Genomic DNA, 15,496 nt, shown 5'->3' on the forward strand with positions numbered 1-15,496 from the left:
GTACACTGTACAGCAACAGAAGAGAAAATATTTGCAAAATGAATTGAGAAAGTTTGTGTCTCAGGAAATTTAGCAGTTGCTCTATTCCTGTTCTTAATCCTCCACCAGTCAGCATCTACATTATACATGTATGCTTGGTGATTGTGCATAATTGGTTTGCAGGGAAGGATGTGATGCATGAGATCATTAACTAAATTAAGTATGTCAGGGACTTGCCCCAAACCAACTTATATTTTTGCTGCTGTCAGCAGAGTCATTTTTGTAGATGGGCTTCTCCAACTTTCTCTAAAAGCACAGTATGCAATGGTAGAGAATGTGGCAGTATAAAATTAAATTGGTGGTTCGTTTCAGTAGAAAGTAGCCTTACTATGTTATCTGCCTCTGGCTATGGAGGTACAATGTTGGCATCTTCTCTAGTGACCTTTTTGGAGACAACTCTAGCACAATGTATGATGGTGACATGGTTATTGGAGTTTCTGTTCTGCTGGTGTGGTTATTTAGGAAGACAGGCTAGGAAGAGAAAGAGGAAGGAGAGTGTGTTTATATAGCTACAATCTAACACCACTATTTTTAACCTGAAAAGAAACTTTTATTTGAATCAAGTGTAATAAAGATTAGGAAATACTAATTTTGCACTTTAAAAACCAAAACCACCACCCCCACCACCCCCCAATGCACTGGATTTTAATAGATGCTACTTTTACAAAGAGTACAGAGCAAAGCTCTTAGCTCTGTATATTTGGTCTTCTAGATCCTTGATTTTGGCCTTTAGGGATTTTTCTTTATTAATTACAATTGTACATTGTGAACTGCACATATAACATATGCACGTATTACATTTTCTGGATTTAATGTCTGACTGGAAGCAGTTACTACTTTTTGCCTCTACAATTGACTGTGGATCATAAGCGATATGCAGCTTGGGCACTGTTGCTGGTATACAAGGAAAATTGGTTTACCTACACTTAGGGCTAGGGTTTGCTACATGGGGACAATTAAAAAAAGGTAATGTGAATTAATTTTTCAAGTGTCTGATTAAACTCTATTTATCTCCTGTTCTTTTCAGAATTAAATACACCTTAATTTAGTTTAGTTTAATTACTAGAGTGAAGTCAATTAAACCAAATAAAAGGCCAGCTTAATCCAGGATGGGTGTTTACAAGTGGCTTCAAATTACTCAGTTCAATATAAATTCAGGCATTTATTTAATTTGATGAACTTTTCTGAATGTCCCTATGTAAAAAGCTGCCTGTAAGAACAATTTTTTTTGGCAAACATGCCTGCCTTAATGTGTGCATTTTTGTAGTCTCATCCTGTTCTGCTTCCAGTTGCATGCTTCATCCTATAGTTCTATTGTTGTATTACATTTTATTTACAGTGTTAAATATGATCTCTTCATAATCATTCATGTGAAATTTATTGTTGGAAACTCTAATTTTGCTTCATAAATGAATGGGCAGAATGCACAGGGTGATACTATTTTTTCTATTCTTAAACAGAAAACCTTTGCTAGAAAATAGACTCATTACAACACAGTTTTCTTTCTTTTTAACTTAAACTATAATTCTGGAAAGGGATTCTCCAGCTCATGGTTTTGTTACTTTGAAGAACTGGGATTTAAATAAGGGTCTGCTTCTGTTCTTTCAGGTTTCTTGACAAGGTCTCCTTTGACTATATTACTACAAGGATTTAGTCCCGTAACATTTGTATTTTGTACATACTGACTTTTGTTACAAGGATAGGCAAACAGGAAAAGCACATACGTAGTTATTATAATTATTTTAATTGATTTGCCCACATTCACAACTCTGAGAATAAAAATTATGCTGAAATTCGATTCTGCTTGTGTTCAGGGAATAACTGTTTCTGAGTTTAGCAATGATTTTGTAAATGCTTCTCCAGATCTTGTTAAGTCAGAAGTGTAACCACTGTTCTCTTTTTGTTTTTTTGGTAGGACGATGAAGTGGTTCTGCAGTGCACTGCAACTGTTCACAAGGAGCAACAGAAATTGTGTCTTGCTGCAGAAGGATTTGGCAACAGGCTTTGCTTTTTGGAATCCACATCAAATTCTAAGGTACTGCAGAGTGTTTTAAGTGTCATGTATGAAGCAAGGATATAGTTATAATATTGCTTGCTTTGATGTACTATACATAGATCTTTCTAGAAGAATGGACAAATCAAATCTATCAGTAATATAAGGGATATTTAATCTCCCTTCGAAGTTTAATTGTTCCTTTGTCGTGGCCCTTTGGCTGGACTCTAGTGCTGTGCTTTCTGTTTGGCGCTCACTTTAAAACTAGTTAGCTGCAGAAGTCCATCTCAGTAATGTGCTTGTTATTTTGCTCGTCCAAACTCAGTTGTAGTAAGCTGCAGCGCAATTTTTGTGTACTGCAACTCAGACACACTTGATTACATTGATTTTAAGTCCACAGGAAAGAGAGTGATTATTCTATTAGTGATAAGTTTTTATTCTGTGACATTTACGTTGATATGATTATTACTTTAAGTCCTTCTAATTCCCTAACCAAGCAGAGTAATAGTGCAAGTATCAAAATTATCTCGTCTAATCAGTTTGTTATCGAAGCCTGTGATAACTCTGGTATATATGGTAGATATAGTAGTTTTAAAAATTAACTTTGCTATTTGTTGCAAAGGAGGGGCTTTGTTTCACAATCACATATGCTCAAACAGATGTTTTGAAGTCAAAAATGTGCCTTCTGAGGGCAGAACTGGTTTTGTGACCAAAGTAATGGGTATACTCGGACATTTTATTTATACAAAGGGCAGAATGTTGCTTAAGATATTTGTTTTTTCTTCAGCTCAAATATAAATGTTTGAAAATAAAATAAAATAAAGTATCCTGGAAATACATTCAGAAAGATTTAGAACAAAAAATGATGTTTTTTATCTTGCCAACTTCTATAACATCACTTTGATTCTCTCTGATACATTGCAGAGTAATGCTTCATTTTCTGTCTCATCATTTTGAATGTATTATTCATAGTAATAAATTTTTCACTAGGATATTAATGATTCATTATAATAGCAGTGATCTTGATGAATTCATTTGTGCTGCTCTGTTTTAAGTGAATCTTTTTAACAATAAAAATGTGCTGGGATGGAAGTGGTTGCTGTGCTAGTTGCCTGTAAGGCCAGAAAAATCTATTTAATGAATTTATTATCATTCAGTAAGTTTGGATATTAAATCTACAGTCTCTCTCACTATATAAAACTCCTGAACATTGTTGTCTTTAAGAAATACATTGTAAATTTCATATCAGTTTCCTGTGCTTGCTTGTTGATGATGCTTTTTCTCCATGTTTTGTGAAGCAATATTTATTCTGCTCATTCTGATTGAGCTTGGGGGAAAAAAGAAAACAAAGGAAAACCCATGCAGCTCATCCTTGTTTTAATTTTTAAGGGCTGACAGTTTCTAGGATGAGCTCATTTGAAGTCATTTGGAGATATAAATACTGAGGGAGCAATAAAATTACCAAATCCTTAAAGCAAAGTTGACTGTAAATACGAGTAAATAAAATTGTTTTTCTTCCTAATGTCTGTGTCCATACAATGTTACGCATTATATAAGCAAGAGCATAAAAAAATATTACAAGAGGCATATGATAATTTGAAAAAGCTCCCAGCAGAGTTCTTGAGCCAGTTAAAAAACTTCCCTGCATGTCTTTAAGACTATTTTCCGGTTGTAATGGGACTGTGATGTACTTTAATGCAAACAGCAATGTGGCATCTGAATTACAGCCAGGTATCAAGGACGAGGTACCAAACCAAGCACCAGTAATAGGCCAAACACAAGTAACAGACCTCAGCTATCATCCTGGACTTGCTTTCTTGAGAATGCCTGATACAATGCCCTGCTTTTCTTTAATATCCTTCAAGATGTGGCTCCTGGTGGTGTAGCTGATGTTTTATTAGCACAGCTTATTCACATGCACTTTCTTGCCCTAGAATCATTGAGTAATTCACTACAAAAATAACGGTCAAGTTGAAGATACGTAGATAGAATACTTCGGCAACTACTGACTATTAATACTTACCCCATTACAACAGTAACACTGGCAGGCCCATTATGAAAATTGCTTAATGAATTTTATTTTATTCTGTTCAAGTTTATAACACCAGTGTTTCTTTGGAGGGTTGTATAGATTCCCTCAGCACTGGAGAACAGCAGATTTTGAAAACATCATACTAACAAAAGATGGATTATGATAGTTGGGCTAAATTAGCAAACACTTTAATAAGCATTATCAGTTCACATGTGTTCGCATTTCAAAACTGCTTCCAAATTCCCCTTTCTTCACTTGTTTTGGAAGCAATCCATGGTTGTCAAATCACTTTACTGAGAAAAAATACCCTCTTTATTTCTTTGCTTTGCAAATCTATTGTTTTCTGTATATCTTGTAAGGTGTTTGAATTTTAAATAAGGAGTTCACTCATGTTTGGAGCTACATTACAGCTTATTTTTAGGCTTGAAGTTGATTTCTTTGCAGCAAATGGAGAGACATCTTTTGCTATTACATTTGGTATGGGAGTCTTTCTGAGAAGAAATGCATCTTATCACAAAACGGCATTTTATGGAATCGAATTTCAAAGTACAGCTATATTTCTAAGTTTGTAAATGGTTTTGTGCATTGGTTTGGTCATTCTTACAGAAAGAAAGTTGAGTTGAGAGTTGGGGTTGTTTAGCCTAGAGAAGAGAAGGCTCTGAAGAGACCGTATAGCAGCCTGCCAGTACTTAGAGGGCCTACAGGGAAGGACTTTCAGGGAGTCTTATCAGGGAATGTAGTGATAGGACAAGGGCTAATGGTTTTAAACAGAAGGAGGGTAGATTTAGATTAGATATTAGGAAGAAATTATTTACTGTGAGAGTGGTAAGACACTGGAACAGGCAGTCCAGAGAAGTTACGGATGCCCCCTCCCTGGAAGGGTTGAAGGCCAGGTTGGATGGGGCTTTGAGCAACCTGATCTAGTGGAAGGTGTCCCTGCCCATGGAAGGGGGGTTGGTACTAGATGATATTTAAGGTCCCTTCCAACCCAAACCGTTCTATGATTCTGTATAGCCTAGCAAGTGCTGAGTAAAGGGGAAAAACTAACTCCAGGCTATGCAGCTTTTTGTACAGCCCAGAAGGCTATTGCCCTTCTTTGCTGCCAGGGCACACTGTGGGCTCATGCCCACCTTACTGCCCTCAGGCCCTTATCTGCAAAGCTGCCTCCCAGGCAGTCAGACCCCAGACTGGGTCAGAGGGTACTGGGTCTTTGTACAGCAAATGTATTCTTGATTTGAAATGAATTATTTGAGCCAGTGGATTGGATTGCAGTCGTGAAGGACACACGCAGAGGGACTAGATTCTGTATTAGTGATAGCAATAGCCTTGGAGAAATCAGGGATGTGTCTTTGTAACAGTTCTTTTGAGTTCTACCAGGGACTATTCTCTAGCTTTGACTGACAATGGGATAAAAGCTATTTTGCACTTAATGCTATCTTTATTTCATTAATTATTTTAACTTGGGAAAGCAAGTAAGATTAGTTGCTACACTTACTCTGTAAATGCAGTTTATCTGCTACTTTCAGGAGTATAGCAGCTTCCTGATTGTTGCTCAGAGCATGTCACCAAATTCCTTGAAATGATCCCATGTCTTCAAGAGCAAAATAATAGATAAACAAGATGTCAGGTCTAAATTACGTATAATTTTTTGTAATAGGAGATAGTTCTGAGCATAAAACAATCAGGTTGGTACAAGATAAATGCATGACTACCTCATCTATAGAGGTGTAGTAGCTCAAGTGAAAAATAACTATATTTCAATCTCTATGGATTTCAAAGCAGATCTGTCTCAAAATAGATGTTATTCTAGGGATAGGTTACACATTCCAAATGTATAAGAATATCAAATATATAAACCATCAAAAATTTTTTACATTCAAAAAGTTGCAACAGTAACAAAACCCAAAGAAGACATGCTGAAGACAAAACTTAAAATGCTTAGTTTCCTTATCTCATCCCATTATTTCTCCAGCATGTCTTGTTAAATCTGTAGCATAAATTTTAATGTCTTAAGTAAAAGGAAGAAAATAAGGGATAGGTGTCAGAAAAAAAAAGGGGCAAAAAAGAACATAAACTTCTTTTTTTGACAACGGTCTATAGGTAATTTTGTTTCATCAATGTTTGCTGTACTTTTAAATCTATTCCTTGTGTGGAATACCATCCCTTTTATTAAAACAAGAATTATGAATAGTTAACATATCTCAATGACTATTGTTGCTTTTTATATATGAACAGATTGCTAAGATGAGGAAGTCCATTCATTAAAAGATTATACCGTCTGCTATTGAAGTAATTTTTCCTTAGACCTAAATAACGCATGGAGGGTTGAAAAGCAAACAAGCTGGAGCTGTGTTTTAACAGCTCCTGAAAGCTATACTGGTCCGTGGTGCAGAATGAAAAATACTCAGCTCTGGGCCAGTCACAAATGTGGCTTTGATTCCTTGTGAAGCACTGGACAGCAGAACGCTGAGAGTGAGTTATGCTTTTCTAATGGCACAAGGTGTTGGGTTTCGTGTTGTTTTTGGGGTTTTTTGTTTGTTTGTTTGTTTTGGTGTTTGGTTTTTTTGCAGAAAGGTTCTGCAGATTGGTGCTGGACTGATGTAGACCTGTCGGCTGGGGCTGTCTGCTCCATGACCCAGAGCTACATATATGAGTGATGCTCCATTCTTTGTTGGTCCCTAGATGCTACTGTTGTGTGAGGGGATAGAAAATAAAGCCTGATGGTAAGACTGGCACACTGTTTCTTGTGCTGCCAAACACCAATCCTTTGAGTTTTTTTCTTTGCCCCTTTTTTGGTCTGTTTTTGACAAGTAGGCGAATCGGCAGGAGCTGGATAGGTGGCTATGCTGGAAGGGAAGAGAAGAATGGGGGGAGGGAAGGTAGAGAAGGATGGTCACCTGGCACAGACAAGGTTAAAAGAAAGTATGATTCTCTAGTATTTACACAAGCAATTTCCATGCCAGCAGTCAAATTCTATACGGATGTGTCTAGAGAAGGGTGTTATCCTGAACGATGGGCAGGGACACTGGCCTGCACTCCTCTACTCTGATTGCCTCTGGGAGGAAAACTCTTTTCTCCATTTGTCTTTCAGGGTGTAAGATCTGAAGGCAAGGATTGCTTTCTTTTTTTTGTCTTGTACAGCAATCACTTGAGCATGTTCTCAGTGGCCAAGGCAAATAATCTTTCTGACTCCAGAGAAACTGAGTCTGAACCTCTTTCTGACAGCTGAGAAACCACCTGTGCTGTGCACATTTTTTGACTGCGTAAAACCAAATATATAAAAAAGCACACGGTGTCCATTCATGCATGGATGCAAGTAGATACTTTTTGAGCACTTACTGACATAATGAAATACTAAATTTTTTAAAATTTGATTCACACTGACAAATCAAATCAGTGTTGTCTGTTTGTGTTTACAGTGGATCGTTCCGGGAATTTGCCATATGGTAAGGTGGTTTTTTTTTTTTTATTTGTGATAGTTGCTGTGGTTCCTTTCTGTGCTTATGTGTCCATTGCATCCTTCTAAAAAAGTCAAAAAAGACTGTCAGGGCTTTGGCAAGGCTTTGTAGCTGCACCTCCAAGGCCGTTTTAATTGTCTTTGTGTCATGTTGCCAAAATGAATGTTCATATTTAATGGCAAAGATGACACTTAATCTTATGTAACGTCATGTTCAGAGGACTCCATTTAGTAGACGTTCACTAAGATCATTGATTTTAATAATTTAAATGAAGAGTTGGTAATAAATTTATGCATACTTACACGTTACTTGCCTACTTTACATACATAATTTAGACATAGGTAAAGGAAGTCTTCATAGGCGTAGATCAGACAAGCTTTTGTTCAATGAATCATTCTTTCCCAGTAAAATGCTTCTCTATAGAAGCAACGTAAATAAGAACATAGTCTGTTTCACTACATTTGGATGTAGTTTTATGTAATACATAATTTATGTAATTGTAAATATTATATTTATTATTTACATATATCAGATTCAATTTTTATTCATTTTAAATCTTGTATAAATCCTGAGCCTAAATGCAGATGTGTAGCTATATCCATCAGACCTGATTGTGATCCTTGCACTTAATCCCACAAACCAACAGAATTATTTCTTGAGATGGAAGGTGAATAATTTAAAATGAACGTGGAACATTCAGACTATGAAAGACACTGGGTCAGATCTCCATGAATGTAAAGCAGCAACAGAAATGTGGCTTTATATCAGCTGAAAATTGTGTGCAGTATTAGTAGGCATAATAATACAATTTAGCATGTTTGTACTGTCATCTGTAACGCAAGTGGTTTTTAAAAAGGAAACAAAATGTGTGATATCTTGCAAGGGATCACATACTAAATAGTGTAATCATAATATATCCAATCTAGGAAATCTTATTATTCTCCTTGTTCAGATTGTATCTCCTGTTGAAGCAGATATTTGGAATTTGAAATGCATGCAGGAATGGATTATTCTGATCTTACAGAAATGCTCATTATCAAATCTAGTGTTGTCAGAGATATACATTGAGTTTTAGCTTAATGAGGCAGTATTTACTACCAAAAAGGAATTAAAAGCTCTTCCTACCTACAAAATGTACCTTCATAAATGTGAAAGAGTTTCCTTTTCAATCACACCCACTTATTTAATGTTTATAAGTAGGATATTACTGTAGGCCAGTTCTCTGGATACATCTACCAAGAATTCTACTTTGTTGGGGATGATTCTGCATGCTTAATATTAGTGATTTAGAATCCATGGGGCTTTATTATAAGACTTGAAATGTATTGTGTACTTGGGATTCTTTTTGTCAAAATATATTTTAGAAATATTAAAGACTGTTATCAATAAAGCACTTAAAGATCCTCCAAAGGAAAGTACTGAATACATAAATATGCCGATAGACTGCATGACATGTAACCTGAAAATGTTACAGCAAAAGCTGAAAGATAGAATCAAAATAATTTTGTAGTTAAGGGGTATTAATTAGGTGATGATAATACTCCAAGTGATGGCACTGAATGAAAGAGTAGTACATATGATATGTATGCATACATTATGTCTGTTATCAACTAACCAATGCAAGACAAATTTCAAAACGCTAATTTTATTTTTAATATTAATGATTTGTTTCACAGTGTTAGGCCATCCAATCAAGAAATTTAACCCAAAGCTGTATAATTTGTGTAATTTAACAAACAAAACATGAGTTGTAATTTCTCTAGTCAAATATATAGTTTGCAACTTTCTTCATTATCTAAATGTCTGTTGAAAGCCAACAAACAAACCCTAAGTGTTTACAAAACCACATATGATGGTGGTTGGTGGTGATGTGCGGGGCTTTTGGTGTGGGTTGGCGTTTTTTTTTTTTTTTTTTTTTTTTTTTAATTGTAGTGGAACAGATGTAGGAATTCAACTTCTGGTATAAAATAAGTGAAGAAGACCTGAAAAATCCCATTAAATTAGTTTTCCTTTATAGCTATATATCTCAGTAACTGTTTAGGGCTCTCATTATTTAAAGATTAAAATATAAAAAGAAGCAGGTATTATGCTGGAAAGTCTTGTCTGAGATACAGCTGTGACACAAGGACCATGATTTAAGAAGATCAGATATGCGGTGTACAGTCCTATAATTTGGTTTCGTGAGTATTCTGCAAGCTTCCGAAAACCTGCCCAGTTTGCTGTGATTTAGCTTTTGAGTCCTACCCTTTTTAGTACTGTTCCTATTAAAAAGGAGAGTTGCTATTATTGCACGATGGCTTTATCTATTTGCATTTTGAAGGTTCTGTTCAAAGCAATAACCTCACATGGGTTTTGGTGGTTGCATTTTTTTTCTTCCCCATTTAGTGTAAAAGTCTTTGGACTCTTAATCTTGGGACTAGGTGTTAAGGACCGGAAACAGATTATTTGACTTCACCAAATACACTAACTGTACTAAAATACCTTAAAGTCCTTGAAAGATAAATAAAGAGATACATAGAGCAGAATATTTTCAGGTGGGAGTTTGTATTTGCTGTACATTCATATCTGACAAAAGTTACAACCGGTAGCTGTTCAATGCAAGCACAGCCCTGGCAGCTTCAGGCTTGCTGCATTACCCTGGGTAACTGAACATCAGAAGGTTACACATTGTCGTATTCTGCTAAATCCTCTAGAGCTCAGCATTTTAAATATTTTCTCTGATGGGTTTATAGCAGAATGTATTTCATTAGTACACGCAGAGTAGTTACAAAGCAGTCGTTTGAATTTTAATTGGGCTGATAATGTACCTGCGAATCTGAAAACCTGAAAAAACTGATAGATTGATAAATCTGTGTGTTTCAAGATAAGAACACATGAAAGTGCAAATGCTTACTTTAAGCCCTTTAGACAAACGTTGTATAAAGTAGTAGTGTCAAATTGGCTAGGCAGCTGTGCTCAACACTTGAAATCATGGTATTGTTGCTTTGTACTCAGTATTCTTAAGCACGGTTGGGCTAAATCTGGCTCAGCGTACTCCTGTGAATAATCCAAGCCCAATGGGCTCTCAGAAATTAGGACGAAGAAATGCGGCCTATTAATGAGTGAATCTGTGTTTCGTTGAGGTAGGTAATATCAATTATATCTGAAATAAAACAAAAAAAAAAAAGAATGTCAAAGAACTTTTTTTATTGTTGTTGTTTCTTAAGACTTTTTGAAACTTTTATCTTTTGGGTGGCGATTTTCAAGATTCTAGGCTTTGCCTCCTGGTTGCTTCCCTATGAAGAATGAGGAAGAAGATTTGTGCTTTTTCAACAACAGAGGGCATGCCTTAACTTGCTGTCATAATAAGAGTAATTGCAACATTAAATTGAGGGACTTAGTTTATAAATAATCTGCATTGGAAGAGGGCAACTGGGCAAGTGGAAATAGTTTGGAGGTCGAAGGTGTATGTTTTGTGTCCTTGTGCTTGAAACCCAAATGCAAGTTGTTTTTAGTACCTTTCCTGATGCTGCCGTATACAAATATAAGCACAACATATTTTCTTTCACAAGCAAAAAAACAGTTGCTTTGTTTTGCATTAAAAAACAGAGGCCAGATGGTAAAAAAAGTGATTATGTTCTTAAAGAGTATGCATAAATGCAGAAGGTCAGAGTTCAGGCTGCTTTTCCTGAGTGTTTAAATCTTTTTGAATAATTGCTGAAAGTTTTCTGTCTGTTTGAAAACCTGTAGATATGAGTGATGGACACACAGTTGATACATGAACCATGAACCACACTGACACCTGCAGTCTGTGTTTCCGTACCGAACCAGCGTGTCTGTAACAGCTGGAGGATGGGAATAATACTGTGGTTTCCCACAGTATGGTTAGTAGCTTAAGATGTCCTTCCTCTCTGTCTTTTTTGGTTTGGCCTTTTCAAATACCATTTATAAGCCAAAAGGAGTTTTACGGTTCTCTCTGCCTCAGTGCAAGGATCTTGAAAAGCAGTGATTGTGCACAGTCTACTTTTGCGCTGCCTTCTTTCTGCTAGTTGGGGAGTTGTGTGAGCTGGAAGGGGTTGAAGCTAATGTTCTGCTTAACTGAGTGTGAGACAGTTTTTCTTGTCTTCTAGAAAGTGATATTATTGTAAAGATAGTGAGTCCCTGTGAATAATACTAATCAATGTTTTTGAGCTTTAACTCCTTAGAAGTTCTCTCTTCCCTCTCTACTGGATATAAAGTATGTATTTAGGAGTGGGAAGCTTGTTCCATCTTCCAGGTATCTGTACTCTTTTCTTGACATATTTACAAAGATATTATCCACAAAAAGGTTGCCTTTCCATGAGAATTGACTTTTTACATGCCATTTAAAAAAAGCATAGGAACTAATGTCACTGGGCTGATTTCAAAAGACTGATACAGTCTTCCCTTAACAATCCTGTAAACTCTACCTCTATCCCACATCTGAATGTCTTTTAATGGTAACAGGGAGTTAGGAATTTCAGGTTTTCTTGGTGTTTCTCCGAATATTGACCAGTTCTAGTTGCACAGTACAATGTTTACAGCTGGTGATAAGGCAATTATCGAGGGAAATATGAATCAAAATCATCAAAATCAGTAACAGCCATCGTTCAAATGGCTTTAGATAATATAGGATTAATTATTTTAGATAATTTAGGATGCATGAAAAGGCCAAGGTGTGTTGATCATTAAAAGACATAGCAGGGACAAGTTATTTCTATATGAAGGAAAATGCCAAAGCTCTGTGACATTTTGAGTACTGTGCGAGAAAAAGAACCAGGCACAGCACAGGACTTGCATGAGAAGGTTGGACAGAGGTCCTAGAAAGCAAACAAATATTCCGCTCAGTGCTATGTGAAGTATGAACAGACTTGCCAAGAAACCATTTGAGTGCCTGTTATTCAATAAATTGGAAAGTCCCGTAATACAGAATTTATTTCTCCAGTGTGTATAAAGTAAATGAGTATTAGGCAATACAAGAAGGTCTGTAGAAATGAAGTACAATTGCAATGAAGTCTTATTTTAAGTAAGAAACATGCTTAGTGCGTAAGAATAAACCTTAATATGCCTTGAGTGCCATATTTGATATGTGATTTGTCAGTGGTACACTAACAATTGCTTTGACCTCTTTTGGCTGATACAGTTGCAACTACATATACAGATTAACGACTATGAAAGTATCGCTTTATAAACTCAAAATGGCAAAAGAATTCTTTCCCATTGTGTACGTTTCCAGCTTATTTATCATGGAGGTTAGCTGTATCTATAGTTTCCATTAAAGCTCTTATTTTCACACACACGCAACTGTCCACATAATTCTTATTAGAATTGTTTTATTTCTGTAGAAAAGGTGGATTCCTTAGGAGAATTAATTAAGAAGAGTTCTGGTTGTTTTGAAAAATTTGCAAGAATGTGGAATTTTTGTTTTATTTTTAATTTTTTTTAGAAAATAAAGCGATATCAAACAAAGGCATTTGAAAGGTTATGTTAAATCCCCAGCATAGACATGCACCTTAGTAGAGGAGTGGAACATCTTTGCTTGGTAGGTGAAAGTTGAGATATTGGTAAAATAAAATTAAAAGCGTCTAGAAAATAATATGTGGTTGTGCATAATAGGTATCTGCAAAGGTCTTGATACTGTAGTTAATATCTTATGTGATGTCAAAATGTGAAATTTTGAAATGGAAGAATTTGAATGTGGTCAAGGAGGAAACTCCAGGTTGGTGAATGATCTAAATGAATGCGATAGTTGCATGTAGGGGTGACATCTGTAAACTTCTTGTTATACTCCCTCCTTGAATGTGCATTAAACAGTAGCAGGAAAAGAGTAAAAGTCCACATAGTTTGCCAGCTCCTTGAGACTGTCTTTACCATCTCTGAATTTTTAAGCTTCTTGCTTTATTACCTCTTGCATAATTCACTTCTGAGGCAGGTGGGTTGTTTGCTGGGAAATGCATGTGGGTATTTCTGTCTAGACGGTACTTTGTGGCAGCTTTTTGTGCTGGTATGTTACTGAATGATAAGTGGAGAGTCCTTTAAAACAGCAGTTGTTTGCTTAATGGCTTAGTAACAATATTTTGGCACTTTAAACCAAAAAAGGACAAAGTTTGAATCTTTACGAAGCTGAACAAATAATCACTAATTAGTCTTCCAAGCTTTTTGAGTTCATAGTTAATAAAGGTGCATAGTAAAATAAATGTTTATTTTTTACATCATGCAGTGTATGCTCAAATGCAGTGCCATGCACGGTCAAGCAGGGGCTTTGTACATTTACAGATAAACCACAATTTCTGAGTATACATGGTGAGATTTTTTTTAAATAGGTATTTACGTTTGAAAGAGGTATTGCACTTTTTATGAGTAGTGAAACTCTGCCTGTATATGTCCCTAAATCCAAGAAGAATTTCCTGGCAGATAGTCCTTGCTGTTAGGACTCCTCAAGTCTTTCTGTCCCTGACCCAAATATCTGCTAGAGTTTCTCTAAGACTACAAGAATTTCATGATTAAAGTTATATTTTTTTTGAGTGAACAACTTTCAATATATCATTGTAATTGATTTGCTTTACATTACAGGGGTGAATGTGTATACCTTTTAAGATAAATACATAATTTTTGATATAATTATTTTAAATCAAGTAAATCAGATCAAAACAGTCTGGGGTGCAAAATAATCTGGGGAACATTATACCCAGCATGAATCAGAATGGACGTATTACCTTTAAAAGACATATAACAAGAAGGACAAAATGAATTAAAGAACTGAGGTATGGTATACACTTCATCTTCCTAAACTGGCTTTATAATTTATTATTTTTTTGCCAGCCGTTAGGGGCTGGCACACCTAAATTTAAATGAAGCACATCTAGCTTCTGTAATGCTGGTGGGACAGACGGAAAATTCTGTGGGCGGTTGCATTTCATTTGTTTTGAATAATTTTTTAAATTGAATTAAGCACATTTGATGAAGCACATCAAAATTATTCATTTTAGTTATAAAAACTGATTTATGTTACATATGTGTAAAGAAAATATTGACTGTTAATATACAATTTAGTACTGTAAGTGCCTAAGTGCATTGTTGCATCTTGCCACAAAGGGTTTTGATAGCTGTGTATGCTTTGCTACTTTGAAACTGTGTTGCCCAGGAGGAGAGAGCTGATGATGCATCTCCTTTCCGTCATTTAAGGACAAGTCAGAGGTGACTCAGAGCATAAATTCCCAGTCCCCCATTCCAGCAATATTTGATATGCACCAATTTTCCTAGTTACACAGGCTGACTGTTGATTTCAGCAACATAAAATAGAAAGCGTAATAGTCGAAAACTTACAATAAAATCCTTAGAACTTAAAATTTGGTGTCCATTATTATGTTTTATAGTTGATAGCTTATGAGATAAATAAGCAGGTTTTGGTTCTCTTAGACATATTGTTTCACGGTCACTGCAACGTGAATGAATTTCTCATTAGAGTTGGTGTAGGGTATTCTGGAAGGGTTAGTATTTATATTTATTTGGATTTCATTTTTATGTGTTATAATTCCACTGTGAAGATTTCAGCTATGGGATAAATTTAACAGTAGGAGAATCTCTGCAGGTAATGTCCTATAGGTTATTATGTGGAGGTAAGATTTCTACTGAGACAGGTCAGGCCATGTCAGTTATTACAGCCACAAAAGACATGAACATTTGCCCTACTTTTTTGATCCTGAAAGATTATAGGATTCCTACTTTGAAATATGGTGGTTGTGATGTGCATGGTTTATAACAAATCTGGTCAGAGATAAGGAAGATTTTCCTGTTGGGTGTCTGCTGTGCTTTCCAGAAAGGGACAAAATAGTATTTTATAAAGATCATCTTTCTGATGCTGCAAGGATTAGAGGGTGGCTGCTTCCTTCCAGGTTCTAAAGCAATAGTACCCTCCCAACTGATAACACCCTATATTTTTCTATTACTTGTTGCGGTAGCTACAAATACAACATA

The 15,496-nt window shown here is 35.8% G+C and overlaps 1 protein-coding gene across 1 annotated transcript in view; it reads left to right on the top strand.

Moving 5' to 3' along the window:
- The first annotated feature begins 445 nt into the window (after positions 1-445).
- The window catches only part of RYR2 (ryanodine receptor 2), a 334,723-nt gene continuing 319,672 nt past the window's right edge, over positions 446-15,496 (top strand). The window contains exons 1-2 of the mRNA XM_075497176.1: positions 446-487; positions 1,955-2,074. Of these exons, the coding sequence (XP_075353291.1) occupies positions 446-487; positions 1,955-2,074 (162 nt within the window). The remainder of the gene's footprint in view (positions 488-1,954; positions 2,075-15,496) is intronic.

This window comes from Mycteria americana, chromosome 3 (assembly GCF_035582795.1).
Source record: "Mycteria americana isolate JAX WOST 10 ecotype Jacksonville Zoo and Gardens chromosome 3, USCA_MyAme_1.0, whole genome shotgun sequence".
Taxonomy (NCBI): domain Eukaryota; kingdom Metazoa; phylum Chordata; class Aves; order Ciconiiformes; family Ciconiidae; genus Mycteria; species Mycteria americana.